Raw genomic sequence first — 22,507 nt, 5'->3', positions numbered from 1 at the left:
TACTGTCTACAGGGCTTGCAAGATGGCAGGTGGTGAAAACAGCACTTTTCACTAAGTATTCCTTAAAGATTTCATTTTGGCAGCCAATCCTGGCTTTGGAGCTTTACAAACTATGGCTGACTATGTGGGCTGGCCTCTCAAATATTTGTTATTTCCTCCTTTATGACCAAATTCCCAGAAATGTGCCTGATAAAATTCTCCCTTCCCCTGCTCCCTTATAGTCAAGGGAGGACCAGAGACTCATTTTTCTGGCTCATGAGATGTCAGCAGAACTTGCTGGAGTTTTGAGAAGAGGGTTTTTTTTTCAAGGGTCAAACTTGGTCAAGCTTTTGATTTTTTTTTCCCCCTCTCACCCTTCTGCCTGCTTCCTCCCTGGAATATGAATGAGATGCTTGGAGGTGCAGCAGCCATCTTATGAACATGAGGAAAAAACTCTATGCTCAAGAAGACAGAGCAGGAAGCTGAAGGAGTCTGGGACTGGGTGACACCCATAGGTCTTCCAATTCAGTAGATTAGCAAACATTTTCTTGTTTAGAGCAGTGTCTGTTGAGGGATATTAATTCTAATGATACATGCACCATGTGCCCTTGGCCAAGTTACCAGACTAGACTGGGAATCCCTTCAACTGTCAACTGAGGGCAGTTAAGAAGTCCATCTGCTGGGGCACCTGGGTGGCACAGCGGTTAAGCGTCTGCCTTCGGCTCAGGGCGTGATCCCGGCGTTATGGGATCGAGCCCCATGTCAGGCTCCTCCGCTATGAGCCTGTTTCTTCCTCTCCCACTCCCCCTGCTTGTGTTCCCTCTCTCACTGGCTGTCTCTATCTCTGTCAAATAAATAAAATAAAAAATCTTTAAAAAAAAAAAAAGAAAAAAGAAGTCCATCTGCTCATGGGGCTGTTCCCAAGACAAAAACCGTGGGATGCACTGGGAAGGGTTTTGCAAATGGTAGCACTTGGCTCCATCCTGGTTGTTATGGACGCCTATCCCACAGATAATCAGTGTGAAGCCACAAGGGGGTCCCAATGGCTTTAGTCAACTGGTTGAGAGATCCAGGGGAGCTCTGAGACCAGCTGCCATCACTTCCCTCCATAACCCCCTCCTTCCCAGCAGGCCCTGGGGAGACACGGAATGATCTGGACTCTAAGGGATAGCACACTTAGATGCTAAGTCAGCTAGTGCACGGGCTGCCCCTCCCCACGGTCTAGCAAGCCGTGGTCAAGGCACGCCCAAGGGCAGAAGGCACTCGGAATAACAGGCAAGGAAAACCGATCTGGGCTAGTCAAGACACAGCATGAAGTCAAGCCTCGTGCAGGCAAAAAAGGCAAGTCATGACAACAGAGGCTCAGGAAGAAATGGCAAAGGATTGTCCCACCACCATCTTTTTGTAACACCCTCCCCATCCTCCTGGTTCATCTCCAGTGCCCACAGCAGGAAAGGGGTAGACCTGGCTAGCCCATGGACCTCCTTTCTATTAAGTAAGAGGCACGTAAAGAGGGAAGGATGCTGGGAAGGGGTGCATGTGTGCAAGAAACATAGATGATTTGCATGTAAGAACAGTCGTCTGTTTACTGAGCAAGCACTGTAACAGCCATTTCACAGATGGAAAAAGCTGGTCTGGGCACCCCAGCATACATACCTGCAGATAGCAGAGGCAAGATTCAGAATAAGCCCTTGGGCCCTTGTCCTGACGGCCGGCCGAGTGGGCCCCCTCGAAAAGCTGAACCTGGGGCTACTCCCATTCCTTCGGTTTCCTTAACGCTGTCATCACATCAGGGAAAAGAAAAGCTAGAGAGTCAGGAAACCAGCTGTTGTGGGCAGACAGGCGTCAGCCTGGGAATACAGAGTGAAGCTGGAGCCCACACCAAAGACCGCAATTCTCCAAGGAAGAAAGAATTAGGAGGGAAGTCTTTGTCGGATCGGAGAAAAGAGAAGGAGGAGCACCGGCCATCCATCCATCCAGGGACCAGAAGAGGGAGGCTTGCATGCTGCGTCCCATGCTGTGTTTGTCAACTTCACAACACCCCCTGGGGGTGGTGACACTCCCCCAGATTACAGATCAGAAGACTAAGCCCCTGGGAGGTCAGGCCACCACAGGCCAAGGACACACAGTTGGCAAAGAAAGAGCTGATCAGAACCCGCTTCTGTCCACTGAACCCGCCCTGTGACACCAGGAGATGAGTGTCTACACTCGGTCAGCCTGACAGCCTGGGCTGGACAGACCTGGGGAGAGCAGAGCCCGACTACGGGGGCGCTGGGTGGGTGAGGCACCCCTCTCCCACCGCCCCCCCTGGAGGGCACTCCCAGGAAACCCACAGAGGAGAGCAGAGGAGGCAAGCCTCACTTCTCTGCGACCCAGATGAGTGCTTCTGCCATCTGTCGCTCGGGCTTGGCTCTAAGCCCCAGTGGCCTTGCTGGGAGGTGGGGGCTGGGGGAAGGCAGGGATGGGAAATGGTGGGTTGAGGATTTCCAAGCCTCTGAGTTCTGCCCACCTTCAGTCAGGGAGCATGAAAACAAGAAGCAACTGTGGGAAAAGAAAGAAATTAGTAAAAGGTCACTGTTTCCATTTTCCCTAGAAGCTGATCTGCTTCCAAGAAAAGGGGAAAAAAATCACCTCTCCCCACACCCTCAGCCTCCACCAGGCTCAGACTGGGCTCCAGAATGGGAGCCAGACCCCAGGAGACGCTGCCCACCACCTCCTGTGCCCCAGCCCCTGCCACCCGCACCCGGAGGCCCAGTGGGTGACATCAGCTCTGTGCCCAGGGAGCCCTGGTGAACACACAGACGCAGATTCCCATGGAAACCAAATCAAATCAAACCATCTGAGTAACTGAAGATCCAGGTGGAAGGAATTAGAAATAGCAAACCCAGGAGAGGCCATTTGGGGCCACAGCAATGTCCCACCTCAGGGGCGGAGTCAGGGGCAGTGGTCACAACTCTGCCACCCCCCACCACCACTGGTTATAGGGCCTCTGACTTTGGCTCCAGACCTGGGCACTGGGTCAGGCTTGGCCATCTATCTCATCACTGAGCGACACAGGGCAAATCCCTGAAACCTTCTCTGGGCCTTGTCTCAACTACAAAACAAGGGTGGCACTCACCCCTCTCCTAAAGGGCTCATGTGAGGATTAAGGACATAACGTGGAAGAGGCCAGCAGTTTCTGGGGTACAGATAGTGCTCAGGACATCAGCTATCACGACCCCCATGATTATTACTATCTCAGGGTCACATGGGCCAAAATTGAGGGCTATTATCTTGAAAGCACCCTTAGGTGAGTTTCTTAACATCTCCAGACTGATTTCTCATCTGCAAAAGAGGGTAACATTTCCACCCTGGCACGGAAGGCCTGAGATGATAAGTGGGCATGCAAATATGCATTCACTCCCCTCCCCCCTCCCCTCCCCTTAGTGGCCTTCCAGGAAGCCTCCCCACCTGGAGCAGAAAGGGAAGAGCTAGATTATAAAGCATCTGCCAGCTCGATATTCTTGGATTCTAGGATTCTAGCCAAAGAAAATAAGCTGGAAGCCAAAATATTCCCACCTACCCTACTCATCGAATTTGCAAACACAACTGCCTAGTTCCTGATGCCAGAACCTTCTCTGCAGAGTCAGATCAAACTGCACCCATCCTGAAGCCAAGACACCTCAGCCAAGCAGCCCACCCAGCTCTGTGCTCTGAGGGCCCCAGAGGGTCTCCAGGAAAGGCATGCAAAGAAGGGTCCCGAGAGCACATCACAGAACCTCCCATGCCTGGGTAACAATCGATTTGCCCCAAAACATCACCCAGGCCAAAACAAACCGCCCAGCCCAAGGTGATGTCAGCCAGGAAGAGGTAAGGCCACGATGCCATCCGCTCTGGCAGCTGACCTGTCTCCTAAGGCAGGCCGCCCAGCGGCTCGGGCAGCAGACCCTCAGCAGCTTCCTACCGCTGAGCTCTGGGCTACGGTGTGTGTTTTGATTGGGGGGGTGGGGAAAATTCGTGACTACTTTGGGAAAAGAACAAAGAGTCTGCTTGAGTTGGCGAAAATGCTGAAGCACCAAATAGTTTTCAAGAAACAACACTGGCCGCTTCGGGATACACACAGTAAGGCTGCTTGGGCTCCTTAAACTTGACCCCCAAGGAACTGCCCAGCTGGGGCCCCTGTTTCAATGAGCAGCAAGGAACCAACTAAATGAACAGATGAAAGCAGTTTGCCATGAAGGCACACCCGCTCTTGAGTCCTGCATCCGCTCACCCACAGGGGGTTAAACGGTCGCCCACCAAAGTACTGTTCCGATTATTTGCCCGGCCAGACTGTTTCTCCACCAGAGTTGCAAAGATACGCTGCCATCTAGTCCTGATTGGCCCTTCCAAGTTCATCACTGCTGTCACGCATCGCAGAAGAGAGAAATGGTGGGGGTCAGACCAGGTTCGGTGGGGCCCCTTCAAAAGTTGCTAGCCAGAGGAAAGCCTCAGTTTCCTAATCTGCCACGGAGAGATGATGGGACAAGTCCCAGAAGAATCAGCAAGAGCGCCCAGGAAGGCCTGGGCCCTGGCCTGGCTCAACAGAGGACGATGAAGCCCGCAACAGGCAGGAGACAATCTGCCAGAGCCCTGTGTGAATTCTGAGGTCAGGGTGTGCTGGCGAGTGCCTGCGCTGGGGCCACCATCGACCAGGGCTCTGTCCTCTGCCTCCGGCCTTGTGCTCGGAAACGCTTCAGGACACAGCAGCTTCTGAAGGAACATCCTACAGCAACCCACACCCACGATTTTGGAGACTGCTGGAAATCGGGGGGAAACCTTCATAAACATCATATGAGTCAACTAGGTCTAGGAGCCAAATCCAAATTAATATGGTTTTATAGAAGGAAATATTTTTTCCAACAACCTTGACGGAGTTATCATTCAGCACTCGATTCAACTCCAATATTGTGATTCACTGGGTAAGATCAAGCCTATTTGCTTACAGAAGATCTCAGCTCACCCTTGGGAGGCTCGGAATCCAAGCCAGAGGGACCCCTGCGTGTGGTTTTACCTGTGCTGGGATGATGCATCCCTAAGCTTCTCCTGGTCACATGACTGGCTCCATCTATCATTCAGGTCTCAGTTCAATGTCACCTCCTCCAACAGCCCTCCCGAACCCCTCAGCCTAAGACAGCGCCCCACCACGAGAGGGGGGGCCATGGTCCTCAAAGCCCCTCCAGGAGCCGACTTTGGCGTGTGTGATTGGTTTCCCCCCACTTCTAGTGGGTCAGAAGCAGTGGTTTCGAGCCTGTGCTCTGGAAACGCACTGGTTGAGTTAAAACCCCCACCCTACCCCTTTCCAGCCCTGAGACTTCAGGCAAGTGTTTGGGCTCTCCCTCTGCCCTGTGGAAGAAGGGACTGTGGTGAGCGCGCCCCGAGCAAAAGCAGCACCGCACTCCCAGCAATGCCTGGCATGTGTTCAGGGCTCCATAGTGCTGAGCTATCAGTTTGGAATTTAAGTTCCTGAAAACAAGGATCACCGTGTGTCACGATCCCTACTGTGTCCCCAGCACCTGAGACAATGCCAGGCACAAAGCAGGCATTTGTGAAAGCAACATAGGGATGCACAATCAGAAAAATGAGGGTTTCAGAGAGGAGGGGGGTGGGGGGATGGGCTAGCCCGGTGATGGGTATTAAGGAGGGCACCTATTGCATGAAGCACTGGGTGTTATACTCAAACAATGAATCATGGAACACGACATCAAAAACTAATGATGTACTGTATGGTGACTAACATATCATAACAGNATCCCTACTGTGTCCCCAGCACCTGAGACAATGCCAGGCACAAAGCAGGCATTTGTGAAAGCAATATAGGGATGCACAATCAGAAAAATGAGGGTTTCAGAGGGGAGGGGGGTGGGGGGATGGGCTAGCCCAGTGATGGGTATTAAGGAGGGCACCTATTGCGTGAAGCACTGGATGTTATACGCAAACAATGAATCATGGAACACGACATCAAAAACTAATGATGTACTGTATGGTGACTAACATATCATAACAGAAAAATGCTCCCATCTCACAGACAGCTCTGGGATTAAGCACGAGGGCCCAGCAGGCCTGGTGCAGGACCCTCACCCTGTCTCTCCCAGCCCCTCACTGGGCTTCCCTCTGGGCTCACCACTTTGCTGATGTCCTGAGGGTGCAGCGCCCCACCCACCCCAGCCCAGGCAACCTTCAAGGTCAAGTGGTAGCCTGGGCTGGCAGGTGGGGCCGGAGGTCCAGTTCTCTGCTCCACCAGCCACTGGTGCCTGGGGGTCGGAGCACCTCACAGCACTTTGCAAACCACCAAGAATGACACAAACACGAAGAATTAGCTTCACAGAAACAGAAAAACAACGCTTTCAAGGTTTCTCCAAAGCCATAACCAAGGTGTTCAAAATCTACAATAACCATATGATCCAACAATTCTCCTTCTGGGGGTGTACCCCAAAGAATGGAAAGCAGGGCTCCTGAACAGGTATTTGCACGCCCATGCTCCCAGCAGCATTACGCACAATCACCAAAATGTGGAAACAGCCCGAGTACCCACTGCCAGATGAACAAATAAACAAAATGCGGTCCATAATACCTACAATGGGATAGAAGTCAGCCTTAGAAGAAAGGGGACTTCTGACACCTGCTAAGCACAGATGAACCCTGAGGACAGGGCGTTAAGTGACATAAGCTATTGACAACAAGACAAAATACTGCAGGATATCACTTATAGGAGCTGCAGAGAGTAGTAAGATTCGGAGACAGGAAGCAGAATGGTGGTGGCCAGGGGCTGTGGGGAGCAGACAGTGGGGAATGTGTGTTTCCTGGGGGCACAGTTTCAGTTTTGCAAGATGAAGAACTCTGGAGCTGGACAGTGGTGATGGTTGCACAACATTTGAATGTACTTAGTGCCACTGAAGCTACACTTAAAATTGGTTAGTGTGGCCAATTTCGTGTGTTATTTCACCACCACCCCCCAAAAAAAATTGGGGAAAAAACTCACAACAGAGTTAGCAGACAGGGTGTGCTATTGACCCAACACTGCCTAGGACACATCACATCAGGGTCCCCCCAGCATGGGACCCATGCCAGCTTTGAGATAAGGAGTCCAGGGCTTACAGTTCCTGAGGTTCTGACCCTCCCCTCTGCCAAGACCAGCCAGCCTGCTCTCCTGAAAACTTGTTCTTGGACAAAGCTCCAGACACACCCCCCTCGCCCTCGCCAACCCTGAGCAGGGATGGAGCCAGGAAACCACAGAGAAGGCTGGGCTCACTTTCCCAAGCAGAGCCAAGAACATCAAGACTTTCCTCCGCTTCCCCCCAACACTGGGTCCCAAGCCCACCCAACTTCTCCCCCATCTCCCTCCCGCATATGCCCCACAACTCAGCATCTCCTTCCTGCCTTCACAGGGAGGGACATGCTCTTGCTTCCTTGGCCAGAACTCAAACCAGCTCTTTCCGGGGAGAAGAAGCTGAGTGTGGAGAACCAGCCGACGCAACTTCCTTCCCTCCACTTGCCCCCAGTGTCTGAACAACGGACCTTCAACCAATGGAAAGAAGAAGGAAAGAGAGAAGACAGAGCAGGGAAGGGGGAAGGGGAGCCACTCCCTCTACTTGCCTGAACATCAAATTCTTGCAGGAGGCCGGTGATGGTCTGTGGAGAGACAAGAGAGATGGTCAGTTCTGTCAGTTTCCTGGGGAAAAAAAAATAATGTTGGGACACCAGTGTCTCTCCAAGCCCTGGGTCTATACCTGCCCTCCCTCCTCTGTGGGGCCTCTCCAATTTCTTACAAAGAGAGACTTTTCTTTTCATCTCAAAGAATAGTAGCCCAGCAGAAAAGCAGACATTAGCCAGATTCCTTTTTGAGGACAGCCCCAGTGAAAAAAGATCTGAAGGTCTAAGCTAGCCACAAGCTTGAGAGATACAGGAATGTAACTGCCTATGAACTAGTTACCCTGCCTCCACCCATGTGTTATACTTTTAAACTCAAACTTGACCATGTCACTGTCCTTAAATTTCTTCCATGGTTGCCCATCATCCGGTGTCCCAGTCCCCTGGGGAACAGTGAGAATGTGGCTCTGAGAAGGGACTGCAACATTCTCAAGAGATGTTGCTGGCATGTTTTCTTTCTGGCCTAGAGATGAGAGTCCAAAACCCTCTGAAAACGAAGCCCCAGCCAGACCCCATCACCAAGCACCAGGAAGGAAGACAGCTCAGCAGAGCAAAATCAAACAAAGGGAAGGAACTACACAGGGAAACCCCTTGGGACAGCCAGGGCTGGAAGACCAGATTGTAACAGATGCCCTGCTGCTGGAGATTAAAATGGCTTCACACACCCTGGCCTGGGTTAAGAACATCCGGGAGTTTGGTAAATTCAGGTAGAAGCAAAGCTGCCTGGCGCCCGCTCCGTGTATGAGTGTGTTGGTAGGAGGAGGACACAGAAAAGCCATTCCTACAACCCCAGTCTTCAAAGTGTCAACAAGAGTGCAACGGCCATCCAGATCAAGAAGAGACATCAGGAAGAACTTCCCAAATCAAGTCTAATGAAAAACACTCTGCTGAGCCAGTCTAAGGAACTGGAAGGTTTACTTCCATTGGAACCTTGGAAGAAAAGGCAAATATTCACTTTGAGATAGATATGCCACCTGCCATTGATAACCTCTTGGATGTTGGTTTCGGAAATAAAATTTTCCCAAGATACCAGGAGGCTGCCTGAAAAGTATAAATATTGTGTTTAAAAATGCAGTTAGCCTTGGACCCAGGGATGCCACTCCTGAGAATTTGTCCTGCCACTGCACCTGCACATATACGAATGACGGACATCCAAGGTCCAAATGATGCAAATACCCCGCAGCATTGTGGGAACAACAACGGGCTGAAAGACCCACATGTCCACAGACAAGCCACTGGTCAAATAAACTCTGGGGGATGCTGTGAAGCTGGAAGGAAAAAGTGTTCTGTGGACTGTCGCTGGAAAGGTCTCCAAGATAGGTCGTTACATGGGTAAAGCAAAGCATGCTATACTATTTCATACGGCTTTTTTATAAAGATTTTATTTATTTATTTGATAGAGTGCACGCACAAGCAGGGGGAGCGGCAGGCAGAGGGAGAAGCAGGCTCCCCGCTGAAAAAGGAGCCCGATGCAGGACTCGATCCGAGGACCCTGAGATCATGACCTGAGCCGAAGACAGACGCTTCACCAACTGAGCCACCCACGAGCTCTATCATATGGCTTTTTAAAAGGGAGAAGTGAGACCATGTTGGTATGTATTTGTATGACCCAGGGTTTGCTTCTCAAGACTCTGTCACAAACCCCAAAAGCAAGAGGAAATGGATTTGGAACATGTGCAATGAACAGTAGGGATCAGCAAATGAGGGCCCGCCCCTATTTTTATAAATAAAGTTTTATTGGAACACAACAAGCCCGTTTGCTCACATACTGTCTATGGCCACTTTCATACTGAAATGGTAGAGCTGAGTGGTTGCAACAGACTGAATGGCGTGCAAAGCCTGAGATATTTACTGTTTGGCTCTTTACAGAAAACATCTGCAGACCCCCGGGGGCAGAATGGTAACAAGCAGTCTGCAGCTTCCCCTGGGCCTGGCTTCTAATCCTCGTTCTGAATGATCTTGGGTGATTCCCTTCCCATCACAGGCCACTGTCTGCATCTGCATGATGGGGATAGAGGAGATAGCCTCACACATTCGTCATGAAAGTCCACGAAATAACGGACCTAAGACACAGCAGCCACATGCAGAACCAAGAGAACAGGCCATTCACCAAAGGCAGTTGGGCCGGGTTTGGCTCCATGCCTCACGCTTCGTAACTTTGTGACGGAGGAAAAATGAACTTCCCGAGACTCCCCTTTCCCCCTCTGTAAAATGGGAACGATCGTAGAACCTAGCATCTAACCAGTCACAGTCTTATCCTGCCCATTAGCCCGAGACAGCCATGAAATACAGCCCAGTAGCAGGCGTGCAAGACGTGCTTCATGCATGTTATTATTTTTGAAAGCCTTTCATTGGCCTTAGCATAACTTCACTTTTGAGCCTGCGCCTTGTATTTTTAAAAAGATGTATCATCACAGGCAGTTACAGAGCTCAGTAAGAACCAGGAGGGGAATGTAGTTTAGAACGCAATGCCAACTGTGCAAACGTAAAGGGTTTTCCAGCCCAGGATGGACCATCCCAGCCCAAGCTGGAGGACACAGGCTTCTGTTTCCAACAGGGCGGCCTCCTTGACATGACATGTTTGACCACAAGGACAAGGTACCTCTCGTCCGTCTGCAGTCTTGGACAGTAGGACGCAGTGGACATGTGTAAGTGCGTATACATGCGTGCACGTGTGCACATACGTGTGTTTGTATTATACACCCACAGACGCCCATGGACGAGCGTGCATGTGAGGGGAGGTAGCCAGGAGTGTCTCCACTCACCTCCCCTTTCTCCACCAAAGGCTTCACCTCGGCGAGGTCCACGTCCTGCATCTCCCGAGACATGTCCCGGCTGTCACCTGCCTGCAAAGAACAAAGGCCATGGGTCAGCACTTCCTGCTGAGAGATGTGGCTCAAGGAAGCAAATCCGAGGCCAGGGAGTGAGCCCCACTTGGCCCTGTGGCTCTTACCTCCCACACAGCACAATACAGTGGCAGGACTGCCCAACCCACCCGCCCCATGCCACTCCTGCCTTGGGAGCGAGGGGGGAGATTTCCTGGCACAGGAAACCAAGGCTCACGGCCACAACTACCTTTCTGATGACACAGATGGATTGACATTCAAAGCCAGGTCCTCACATGCAGTCCCCAGGCCCAATCGCCCCACCCAGGACGTTTCTCACAAGTTTTTTTTTTTATTATTATTATTATTAAATTATAATTGGCATGCAATTTGACATTCATTTCAGTTGACATTCATTTCAGGAGAGTGACTGGATATTTTTATACCTTATGAAATGATCACCACGGCAGGTCTCGCCACCGTACGACGTGAGGACAGTACTGTTGACTATACTGCCTATGTTGCTATCGAAAATGTAGGCAGTAAAGCTCTTTGATGTTGGTCTCAGCGATATTTTGAGCTATCTCCTCAGGCAAGGGCAACAAAAGCAAAGTAAACAAATAGGGCTACATCTTGCCGCATTTTAGGAGACCCACATCACTGATCCTGAAGTCAGGCAGCCCCAGGCTGACAACCAAAAGGGGACAGAGAGTCACACACGGCTCCCCGTATGCGGGCTGGGCTCGAGCTTCACCCCCCTTCATCCTCGGACTGGCCCTAAAAGGGGTTGGACCACGCAGACCCCACCTCGCCCACCGGGATGCAGGGCTCTCTGCTAAGTGCTGGCGAGGATGGGGCCAGGCCAGGCAATACCTCAAGCCCAAGGGGTCTACAGGACTCAACATTCAGAGGGATTTGGAAAGAAAAGGGGCTTTCAAGGCAGCAGGGGGTGGGCAAGAGGGTGTGAGAGCGCAAGGTCCTGGAGGCAGAGGGTGAGGGGATGGAAGGTGAGAGTGGGGATGGGGCAGAATGGGGGGCAGGTGGGGGAGACCAGGTGTGGGGTGAGGGGATAAGGGAGGGGGAGCAAGGATGGGGAGCAGGGGTGTGAGGGGGATGAGGGCGAGAGCAGTGACAGGGAAGCAGGAGGGGAAGCAGGGGTTGGGAGAGCAGGTGCAGGCTGGGGCGCAGGGGAAGAAGGGTGAGCACAGGGAAGCGGGAAGCGGGATGGGGAGCAGGGATGGGCGAGCAGAATGGGCCAGAGAAGGTCCTGCTTGGCTCTAACAGAGGCGGGGCAGAAGGATCAGGCGGTGACGCCTCCGGAGGTGGCAGGAGCAGAGTTCTGGACATCATCGGCTCCCTGGGGAGCAAGCTCAGGGCAGTGACACCAGAATAGGGGTTAAGTGCTGCAGGCAGAGGCGGGAGAGGGTGGGAGAAGGTGGGAGAAGGAGTAAGTGACAGAGGGGAGTCCCGAGACCCCCAGATCACAGATGCAGACCTTCGGAATCAGGAAATTTGGTGAAAAACAGCCTGACTAAACTCACACTACTTTCCAGGGTGGGACCCTGGCCCCGAGCTGCCCACCACTCCGGAGATACAAGGGCCAGATAGCGCAGGCCTATTAAAATGCCAGCTCCGGGGCTCCTCTGAAGACCCAGCTCTTAGAACCCTGGAGAATCCTCACCATGAAGCACCTCTCAGAGGTCAGCCGGCAAAGAGCTGGGGCCACCCTTGCACCCACCCCTGTACCAACACGTGGCATTCCGTGGGCAGATGCCCTGGGATGCTCTGGTCTGGGGCCCCAGCACGATTTTCCCCAGTAGATAACCAGCCCCACAAGAATGCCTTTATGCAGCCTTTGGAGTCTATGCTCGAGAACATTCTGAAAACAAAGTCGGTTTTATATTTGTGAGCATTCCTGGGCAGCGGCCAGCTCGGAGGCAGGAGGCATGAAAAGCAGAGGTCTGTCGGCCTTGCTAATTCAGCGTGTTCATGGTCCCGAGACCCTGGCCCGTGGGACACCTCGCCTACACAGCCAAAGGAGCCTTCCAGAAGCCCAGGGCTCTGGCAGCGCCACCCTTCATGCTGAGTGTAAGGGCTTCCCATTCCACGGGCTCCTACACGCGGGGCAGCCCCACCTGCGTTTTGGGAACACCTATCTTGTTCCCAAAGTTGGACGACACTCGTGTGCTGAATACATGAAGAGGTTTGATGCAAATTAGGAGCAATGTCTGTGTTTAAATTCACTCTTAAATCATCACTACACCCCGAGAGTGAAAGGACTTGAAATACGTCTGCATGCACATGGACTCGAGCGCATGCCAGAGTCCAGCCTGGTGTGGCTCGTGGCTTCCCGATGCCGGGATCACATTAGTATCTCAGCTTCCACCGGCTCCCTCACTGTCCTTCAGAACAGAAGAGAGGTTGAGCCCAGCCTTGATGGGTTCCTAAACGTGCTCCTGGGGACGCCTCTTTACCCCATCCCTCCTTTTCCTTCCTACAACTCAGCTTCCCAACCCACACGAGGCAGCAGGTCGAAAACTAGCCAGTCTCTCTTAAATATCAAATACTTGAGAATTGCTGCTTTTTTTGGAGCCCTTGGGGGCCATGGGGAGCCTCCGGTGAGGCCACCGAGAACCATCACAGTGATTCTCCAGGATAGGTGCTTCCGTCCCCTAGAGGACATGTAGCCCTGTCTGGAGTGTTTCTAATGGTCATGACTGGGAGGCTCTGCTGGTACCTTGTGGGTGGGGGTCACATACACTGCTCATCGCCCTACATGCACAGCCTGGCCCCCGCAGCACAATTATCCAGCCCCAGCTGTTAATAGCATCGAGGCTGAGACACCCTGGTCTAGACCAAGAAGCATCCATAAGCACCCTGGGGACTCTGAGGTCTGCAGGGAGATGTGATAAAGCAGAAGCTTCTGTACTATTTGTCCCTAGGGAGAGTGGGGGTGCAGCCCGTGGTCAATAGATGAAAACTTCCCGGCAGGGAGGGCTCCGCCAGAACCTCCACATGGATCACCGCCCTGCACTAACCAAGGCCGCCCAAACCCGGGCTGCCAAGGAGCTCTCTGCACCTTGAGCACCCCTCACTGAACCGACTGCTGGTGGTCAGCCTGCCAGGGGCAGGAAGACAGCTGACTGCTTCCAACCCAATTCTGCTGACCAGCCAGGCCTCGCTCTGTTCTCCTTTGCCTGAATCAGAAAACCTTGCAAACTTGTATTTTAAAACCTGTTTGTCTACAAGAAATCTTATTAAGAAAGCTCAATATAGAAAACAGGTTTACAAGCTGGCATGCTTTGGAGGATGCCAGGGTATGGGCCCAACACCAGCAGCAACTCCCCCCAGCCTCCCTCACCCCAACCCACCACACCCCGGTCCCCTACCGCCCCATGCCTCCATGCCCACCCTCAAACACCTTCTGAGTCCCAGGATAGTAGGGTTTGAAACAGTAATTCATTCCGAGATTGCTTCCCACACTAGGTTCTCACGCGCCCAGCACCAAGCAACGTGTGACAGTCCCTCTAACAGTTTTGCTGGCAAGGCCCTACCATGTGACGAGTCCAGCGCATGGTCACGAACAGACGGAGCTCTGGCCCACCAAGCTCGCGGTCCTGCTCACCCACTAGGCCCAGTCATGGCTTCCCTGTCTCCCCACGAGGCCACGCTCTCCTGGACTCACAGGGTCCCACACACCACCCCCCACCACTGCCACCACCATCACTTTACGGGGGAAGCAGCAGCAGCCCCAGAGCTGGAGGGACCGGCCTGAAATGGCACAGAGCCAGCCAAGGATGGAGAATTACTTCTTTACCACACTTTTCCTGAACGCATTTTTTAATTTACATACAGAAAATAAAGACAATAAATAAAAGCAAAAAAAATAATTTTTTTCCCTACAGGTTTCAAATCCCCAGCAGCAAGACCATACGGCCCACTCAGGGAAGCAGGTCAGCAGCTCACACTGCTTTGTAGGCGACTCTGATTTCCTTGCCAGGAGGGAGGCGCGGGTGGGGGGTGACCTGGTTTGGCCTGGTGCCCCTGCTCCCAACCACGCCCATGCCAGGCACCACTGGCCTCTCGGGGCCCACACTCAGTGGGGCACTCCTCTCAGGCTACCTGAGGTCCTGCTTGGCTTGGCAGGTTCTCTCCCTGGGCTTGAGGCTGAGCGCTAGACATCAGTCCTTGTCCCTCCCCACCACCTCCTGGAAAGCCCCAACGCAGAACATCAGATTGCAAAGGGCCAAGGTGATCTTTTAGAGGATAGGGTGACTGGGCAAAGACACACAGGGCACAGTGGGTGGGAGCCCAGGTGTCCCACCCCCAACCTTCTGGCCCACCTAGCATGATGATGGGTGTGTGATAGTTGACCACCGTGTCTCCAAGAAGCACAGACGAAAGTTCCTCCAGACATGGAATTAGGTCAGGACAGGGCTCTGGCTAAGACCCCAATCAGGGCCGAAAACCGGACTCCGGGTCACCACACCAGCTGTCAGACCGGTTCACAGCACCACCTCCTCCTTTCCCACCCGCTCTCCTGAGAAGGAATTCAGAGGAAACCCACGGCCGAAATATGGAAGGTCACCAGGAGCTGGGGGAAGAGTGGGCATCATCATGTATTAGCTCTGCAATCCCTACCAAGTCCTCTAGCCTCATAGCCTCAATTTGCTCATCGGTGAAATGGGTTCAACTCCTGCTCCCAGCAAGCAGCAGCACGGCTTAAATGAAAGATTGGAACACAGAATCTGGCACATAGCATAGTCCGCCTGCCTTACCCACCGAGGACACATCCTAAAATGCCCAGTGGACACCTAGAACTGAGAGAGTACCCAACACCACATATACCATTTTCTCCTATATACACATACCTGCGATCAAGTCAGAGTAAGAGTTGAACAACAATAACTCATGATAAAATACAGCAATTCTAACAATATACTGTAACAAAAGCTACGTGACTGTGGTCTCCCTTGCTCTCAAAAGATTTTTACTGCGCTGGGCTCACCCTTCTTGGGAGGGTGTGAGGTGACGTGCCCACGTGACCAGATGGAGGGGAATGATGCACGCATGCGTCCTGGAGGCAGGCTACTGTCGACCTTCTGACGACATGTCAGAGGGAGTGTCATCTGCTTCTGGACCTTGGTTGACCACGGGGAGCAGAAACCGTGGCTAACGGGGTAGCTGCTTAAGCAATCAGTGCATTTTCCTTTCCTGGTGGCCTCAGAGACCCAGGGACATCTGTGAGGACACAACCTGTGTCTTATACACAGGGAGCCCCAGAGTTGGCCCAGCAAGCAGGGGGAGCTCACAGAAGTTCAGCAAGTGCTACGTGGGTTTCCAGCGATCAGACCCAATGCACCACCATGGGGGTCTTCCTTCCACTAGCAACGTCGGTCAATGAGTCACGAGCGCCCAAGGGGCACTGGGCGAATACCTTTCCGGTTCAGTAGACCCAGGAGACAGTCAGCAATTACTTGGACCTCCTGGATTCCAAGGGAAGCCAAGACTGGCATTTGCCCAGAGAAGGGAAGACCATGACCCCGGGGATCTGGGAGGGTAGTGGGCAGAGGTATGCTGGGCAATGTGAGGCCTCCAGAAAATTGTTAACCAGTCACGGGGACAGGGAAGGGACACTCAGAGCCTGTGACTCTCAGAAGCCTTGATGGAGCAGGAGCAACCCCCCAGGAGTCAGGGCACGGAACGCCTGCTGCTCTGCTGCCACGTGACTCCAGCCAAGTCATTCAACCCCTCTCTGGGGGCCTCGGCATCCCCACCTGCAAAACAGGCCACAGGTGCCCTATGGACATCACACGGTCCATCATAAATGTGGGGCCGATGGGAGCCCACATGGAAACATGCTATACCCAAAGACGAAAGGGTCCTGCCCATCTCAGTCCTGCCCAGATCCCCCCAGGGAACCTGAAAGTCCCTGTGCTCCCGGCCACAGACCTCTCCCTGTCTGGAAGACCGGGAGCCTCCCTCCAGCTCCGACTCTCTGGCTGGGGGACCCATCTGCACACGCTAGTGAACGAGTTCTCCTGGGCCCCTAGAATTCCCACGAGGGGGGACAGTGGGGGTGGGTGTCCAGCACTGAAACAACCACGATGTATTCTGGGAGCACCCGGATGCACCCAGCCCAGCACAAGTGGCCACAGACACGGCAGACAACAGCACAGGAATGATGTCTTCGGTGTTTACTGGACTCTGAATTCCATACTTCCTCTGAGCATCTCAGGACCCAGAGTAGGCACCACCATGTGACAGACAAGGAAACTGAGGCACTGAGGGGTGAAGCAATGTGCCCCAAGTCACTAAGCAAGAAGCTAGCCCAGGGGGGCACCTGGGTGGCTCTGTCGTTAAGCATCTGCCTTTGGCTCAAGTCATGATCCCAGGGTGCTGGGATCGAGCCCCGCATAGGGCTCCCTGCTCAGCGGGAAGCCTGCTTCTCCCTCTCCCACTCCCCCTGCTTGTGTCCCCTCTCTCACTGTGTCTCTGTCAAATAAATAAAATCCTTAAAAAAAAAAAAAAAGAAGCAGCAGCAGCTAGCCCAGGTTCAAGCAACCTTAAAGGAGAACGACGACCGTGAAATCAGCTCGGTCTACATATAAACACGTACTGTGTGCCCAACCCTTTGTCCAGGTAGGACATTCTAAGGATGAGCCCCTTGTGACCAGGAGGCTTTTCCTGTGTGGGTCAGCAGAGGCAGTCACGTGCTTCTCCTCCACTTTGCACAGTCCCACGGAGCCCCCATGAATAGACCCAGGCTCTGGACAGCACCCACACCCCAGACTTTCCTACTCTCCCTTATACTGCACAGAAAGGCCTTGTTTTTAGCTCTCCCTCAAGGCACCTTCCTTTTCTTCTTCTTCTTTTTTTTTTTAATAGGCTCTGTGCCCAGCACAGCACCCAATGTAGGCCTCGAACTCACCACCCTGAGATCAAGACCTGAGCTGAGATCAAGAGTCAGGCACTTAACTGAGCCACCCAGGTGCCCCCCATGGTGCCTTCCTGATACAGCAGTTTTGATACTTTGAAAAAGTGTTCACTATCTTGTTCTATTTGTTCCTCATGGACATCCCCGGCAGAAGGTAGATATTATCACCCCAGCTTACAGATGGGTAACCTGAGGCTCAAAAGCAAAGGCCCACTAGACCTCCGAAAAGCCAAGACCCAGGCCTGCGACGTGGTACAAGTGTGGAGAGCAGGGGTGGGCAGATGGCAGCCTCCCCCAACCAGGAGGAGGAAGAGGCCAACACCAGGAGGCATTGCTGACAAGCCTGCATCGATCGTGACTGTCAGCAGCAACTGGCCCACATTTTGTCCCCTCCATAACACACCCGGTTTCAAAGCCACATCAAAGTGGTGTTCTTTCCAGCACACTGGGCTCTTTATAGAACAGAACTGAAAAGGGGGGGAGGGCGGGGGGTGGAAATCAATGCGTGCTGCTGCTGTCTGGCATAGCATCCTTCCCGGATACTGCAATCCCCGAAGGTTCCAGAACAGCCCCATGTTTGCATGAACCTCAAGGAAAGCAGCCTTGTGATATGCCTTGGATACCCCAGCCTTCCTGTGGATAGATGCTTTTTTTCCTCTTTTGCCAAGGAGATCATGACATCAAGCTACAAGGCAGTTCATGGGTTCTCTGGCTGTGTTCTAGACCTTTTGAAACTCAAGGCTCTGAGGAGAGTGAAGGAGTGGTGGTCTTAACTCTCCATGTTTTTCTTACATAATCAAGCTACTAAACAACATGGATCATCAAGAAAGTTCCCCGCTTTAGGGGAACAGTAGTCGAGAACAAGGCTCTCCAAGTCAATAAAATGGTACAAATGCCATGCAAAGGGGACAACCAGACTAGAAATTTCTGGAGGGCCCCCTTCCTGCTTTGCATGGAGCCTGAACATCAGCAGCATTCAAGCAATTGCTTGGTGCCAAAAGAATGAAAAACGAACCTTCCAAAACAAGGCAAACCCCAGCTATACTCATTCCCTGGATACAAGGCCAGAGTTGAAATGGGACCACCTGTGTTCAGAGAGAGCACAGAACTAGCCAGGGGGTCCGGGACACAGAGCCGGAAAGGGGAAGGGTTGGCAATCCATCACCGCCCACCCCTTCTCTGCAACACCACCAGGGGATCTTCCTGAAGGTTCTCAGTGGAGTCTTGGCAGCCAAATCCATTTGTTTGGCAGAGTGATGACCGTCTGGGGGGACAAGTAGAATAATGGGAAGTCCAAAGGAGGACACTGGTGGGTTTCAAGGATTTTTCTGCAAATCCGCAGGACAAGCATGGGCTGCCCTGGATGGTCTGTGAGATAATTGGCTGAAAGCCCACAAACAGAGCCAGTGTTAGCATAGGGCATGGAAATAGAGTCTTCCTACAAAACCCTTTGTCCCAGAGATGGGATGACTGCCACACTGACAGGATCCTTGCCCAAAATGGTCTCACTGTTTCCATACTCTGAATGGTCTTTCAATCTTTCCTACACAAGATGGCCCAAGTTATTTCCTTCATAAACGGAGGGTTTCTTCTAACCAACATTAACTGAGTGACTACTAAGTGCCAGGCCCTCAGGTCTACAGGAAAAGGATAAACAGAGACTCAGCCCAGAATGATCCAAGGAGGGCACACACCCCTGCATGCCAGCCCGGAGGGGAAACCCAGGGAGGGCTTTCTGGAGAAAGGCAGCCAGTTCAATGCTTGGAAAGGAGAGAGGAGAGGAGGCCAGGGTTCCCAGCTGGGAGTCCTCAGAACTGCATACCTCTGGAGCTCATACCCACATCTGGGTGGTGCCCAGAGAGCAGCACAGAATCTGCTCAAAGCCAAGGGAGCGGAGCTGGGGTTGAGACGGGGAGCAGGATGGAGCTCTGGTCCCCATCCACCCCTTCGAGCAGAGCTGCACATGGGTGTAAAATTCACACTTGTACTTCACACTTGTACTGAGATTTCCATGGATTTAAGAGAAGAAAAGCTATAAAATGAAAGATGAACTCCTGAACAGGCCATTCAAGGCTCCCAGATGCTAACAAATCTCATCTCCTCCCACCTCAGTTGGAGAAACACTGTTGGACTGGAAAAGCCTAGACAGAGAGCCTGCACAGAATTTCCCTGAGGGGAGCGCATCTCATCTCTCAGGACACCCACCTCCAACAAGCCTGGGCTGGCGCGGCAGAGGCCAAGAGGGTATCAGAGAACTCACCTCCACCTCCGCAGCAAACGCTGCCTTCCGTCCATCTCTTGTCTCCCAATGGAAGGAGAAAGAAGAAGCAGAAAGGCAGGCCTGGGACCAGACTGGGATCAGGGAGGCAGGAAGGGTAGCAAGAAATGAATCCAGGAAACCAAATTCATGCTTCAAAGACAGGTCCAGAAGGGTCTGGGGGGCCTTGAAGGTCGACACTGGAGGGAATTATCCAGGGTGGCCCCACCTAGAACAGGACCCCACTCACTTGATTCTAGACAAGCAAGTCACCTGTCCATGCCTCAGTTTGCTGACCTGAGAAATGGCAAGAATGTCTCCCATCTTCATTGCATGAGGTGATGCACTGGAAACTATATAGCACCTTAGCCAGGTAAGCGCTGCTCCCAGAGCACCAGGGTCTGGTAAAAGGAGTAGGAGATACTCTGGCCTCTCCTTTCCTTTCCCTCTCCCCATCATTCTGGAGTGGAGGTCTTCAATTCCGCCTGCCTTCCGTACACCCTACCCCTAATCCAGCCCAGGGAGCTTCGAAATGGTGCAGCTTCCTGGCCCCTCCCAGACTTACTGGGCCTGGGAATCAGCATTTCAGACAAGGTTCTCATTACATTTTTACGCACTCTGCATAAGCTCAGCTTTTTTGGAAGAACTTCAAGAAGTAAAACACGAGTTCAGCCCCTGCAGGCACTCTGACTGGCATGGGTAAGCTTAGGACAAAAGTGCCTGACACTGATTGCCAAGGAAATGCCTCAAGAAATGTAATTTGTAGGAATCACTGACAGCAAACACCGACATGGTGTTCCCACATGCCAGGCACTGTTTTCTGCCCTTTCAATGGATGAATTCAGTTAATATTTGCATGTCCCCATGGGATAATGTCTGTTATTCCCATTTTATCAGAGAGGAAACTGAAGCACGGAGCTCCTAGTCACATCTCTGGACTTCTAGCTTTTTCCAGTCACCCCAACATGCTGTCGTAAGAAGAAACAAAAGCTTGGGTGTCTGGCTCTCTGGGTTCAAAGCCTGGCTCTCCCACCTTTAGCCACGTGGCCAAGAGCAAGTCTCTTAAACTTTCTCAGCCTCATTTTTCCCATCTACTCAATGGAGCCAATACAGCTCAGGCAGAGCTCTGGCCAGCATGACAGGAGGAGGGGTGGAGCAGCAGCTGACTAGGAGGGAGAGTGTCCTGCCCCTCCCTGCCCCCTCCCAGCCTGAGTCAGGCCTCCTCCCTGCCACAGTCGTAGATGCTGACTCATCATCCTGGCTTCCTTTCTGAGGCACAGGGACTTTGAGTCACGCCTTGGATGAGATTCTCTGGAGTTGGGTCCCATGGAAGAACTGCCGCTTCAGGCCACCAAAAAAAACCACAAGGCGATCTTTCTTCCCCATCCATGCCAAGGCAAGCTTAGTCCAGGAGGTTCCGGTGAGCCTGGTGGGGAGCCCCCAGCTCTGTTCGGATCTAAGGTCCAACCTGGAGGGGGCAGCCAGAATCCAGTCAACCACCCCTCAGCAGGGCCTCAGCCCTTGCTGACTGGGCTGATTCTGCTAAGTTCTCAAGAACACCTGATTGACACTAAATAAATTAATCATCACCACATTCCGCCTGGAAAGTTTCCTTACCAAGAAACCCAGGGAAGATCCAATGTGTGTTTGCCCCTCTCATAGCAGCGGGCCAACAATCAAGACCAAGAACCCCGTTCGCCACCTTCAGTCCCAACAGAGGGGTCTGGAGGGCCAAGTTCCAGCTCTGGCTCAGCCTTGGCCACTCATACCCTGTCTCTGAGCCTCAGTTTCCATCTGTCAAATGGGAAGACGTTGGATCAGGAACGTGTGTGAGTTTTTAATTCCATCCCAAATTATCAAACCAACTGTTAGTGATCTTGGATTTGCTTGTTGCTCCAGAAGATCCCCTTCTGGGGAGGGAAGACCCCAACAGGTGCTGGAAGGTCTCCCTGGAAAGCCAAATCAAACACCGCCACCCCAAAGGTCAACTCCCTGCTCGGGACTGCACCCAAGAGATTATAGGGGAATGGGGCGGAGGGAAGGAGCCATTCAATTCATTCAACGCATGTAACTGAACTTCTCTCAAGGGCCAGCCCTGGGCCAGGTATCAGGCTACTGGGCGAGGCAGGCAAAGCCTCCCTTCTCACCCTCTTGTGGGGAACGAGGTCCCACAAAACTAAGAGGTCACAGGTCAGGGGACACACCCGATTTCACTGCTTACACCAGAGCACTGTCCCTCTGACAGCTGCCCATCAATTCCTGATCACCTCAACCTCCCCCTACCCTCTGACCCCCACCCCTGGGCCACACCAGCACTTAGCCCCTTCACCTGCATTTCTCCCCCTGAATGGGTGAGCACCTTGAAGGCAGGGGCGGGGGTTCGCACTCTCTGTACCTTGCTCATTTCAACTCACATTTGTGAAAGTCAGTGAAGACTCAACTTTCGGTACAGGAGGTGGGGCTGGTGGGCTTGCCTTCAAACTGCATTTTCGTAGCAAGAGCACATTTTGTATTTGGATACTTGGTTCCTTTGAGATGGCTGAGAACATTAAGCATGGCTGATGGACATCATGAAGAGAATAAAGCTCTCCTGTGTGGCCACGGGCTGAACTCCGAAACTTCAACCTTTTCCCAGTAATTTAAAGGAAGCAAAGGAACTGAAGAGCCCAGGGCGTCTATGAAGAAGACCTGAGCCTGAACCTTCCCCAACCAGATTTCCTCCCTCACTGGCCGCCAGGCACCTCCCCCTTCCCAGCCAGAGAGGGGTGCTGCCCCTGACCCACAGGGACATCTGACAGCAGAGGCAAGAGAGGGGAGAGGGTTGGGCTGGGGGCGGGGGGG

The 22,507-nt window shown here is 52.7% G+C and overlaps 1 protein-coding gene across 3 annotated transcripts in view; it reads right to left on the bottom strand.

Moving 5' to 3' along the window:
• The window catches only part of NDRG1 (N-myc downstream regulated 1), a 66,839-nt gene that overhangs the window by 42,898 nt on the left and 1,434 nt on the right, over positions 1-22,507 (bottom strand). For all 3 annotated transcript variants that reach the window (XM_034663411.1, XM_034663412.1, XM_034663413.1), the window contains exons 2-3: positions 10,413-10,493; positions 7,594-7,629 (exon numbers count right to left, since the gene is read on the bottom strand). In XM_034663411.1, the coding sequence (XP_034519302.1) occupies positions 7,594-7,629; positions 10,413-10,475 (99 nt within the window). In that variant the 5' untranslated portion in view covers positions 10,476-10,493. The remainder of the gene's footprint in view (positions 1-7,593; positions 7,630-10,412; positions 10,494-22,507) is intronic.

This window comes from Ailuropoda melanoleuca, chromosome 6, assembly GCF_002007445.2.
Source record: "Ailuropoda melanoleuca isolate Jingjing chromosome 6, ASM200744v2, whole genome shotgun sequence".
NCBI lineage: Eukaryota > Metazoa > Chordata > Mammalia > Carnivora > Ursidae > Ailuropoda > Ailuropoda melanoleuca.
The sequence above is the reverse complement of the archived record's forward strand: the minus strand, read 5'-3'. Positions and strand labels throughout refer to the sequence as shown.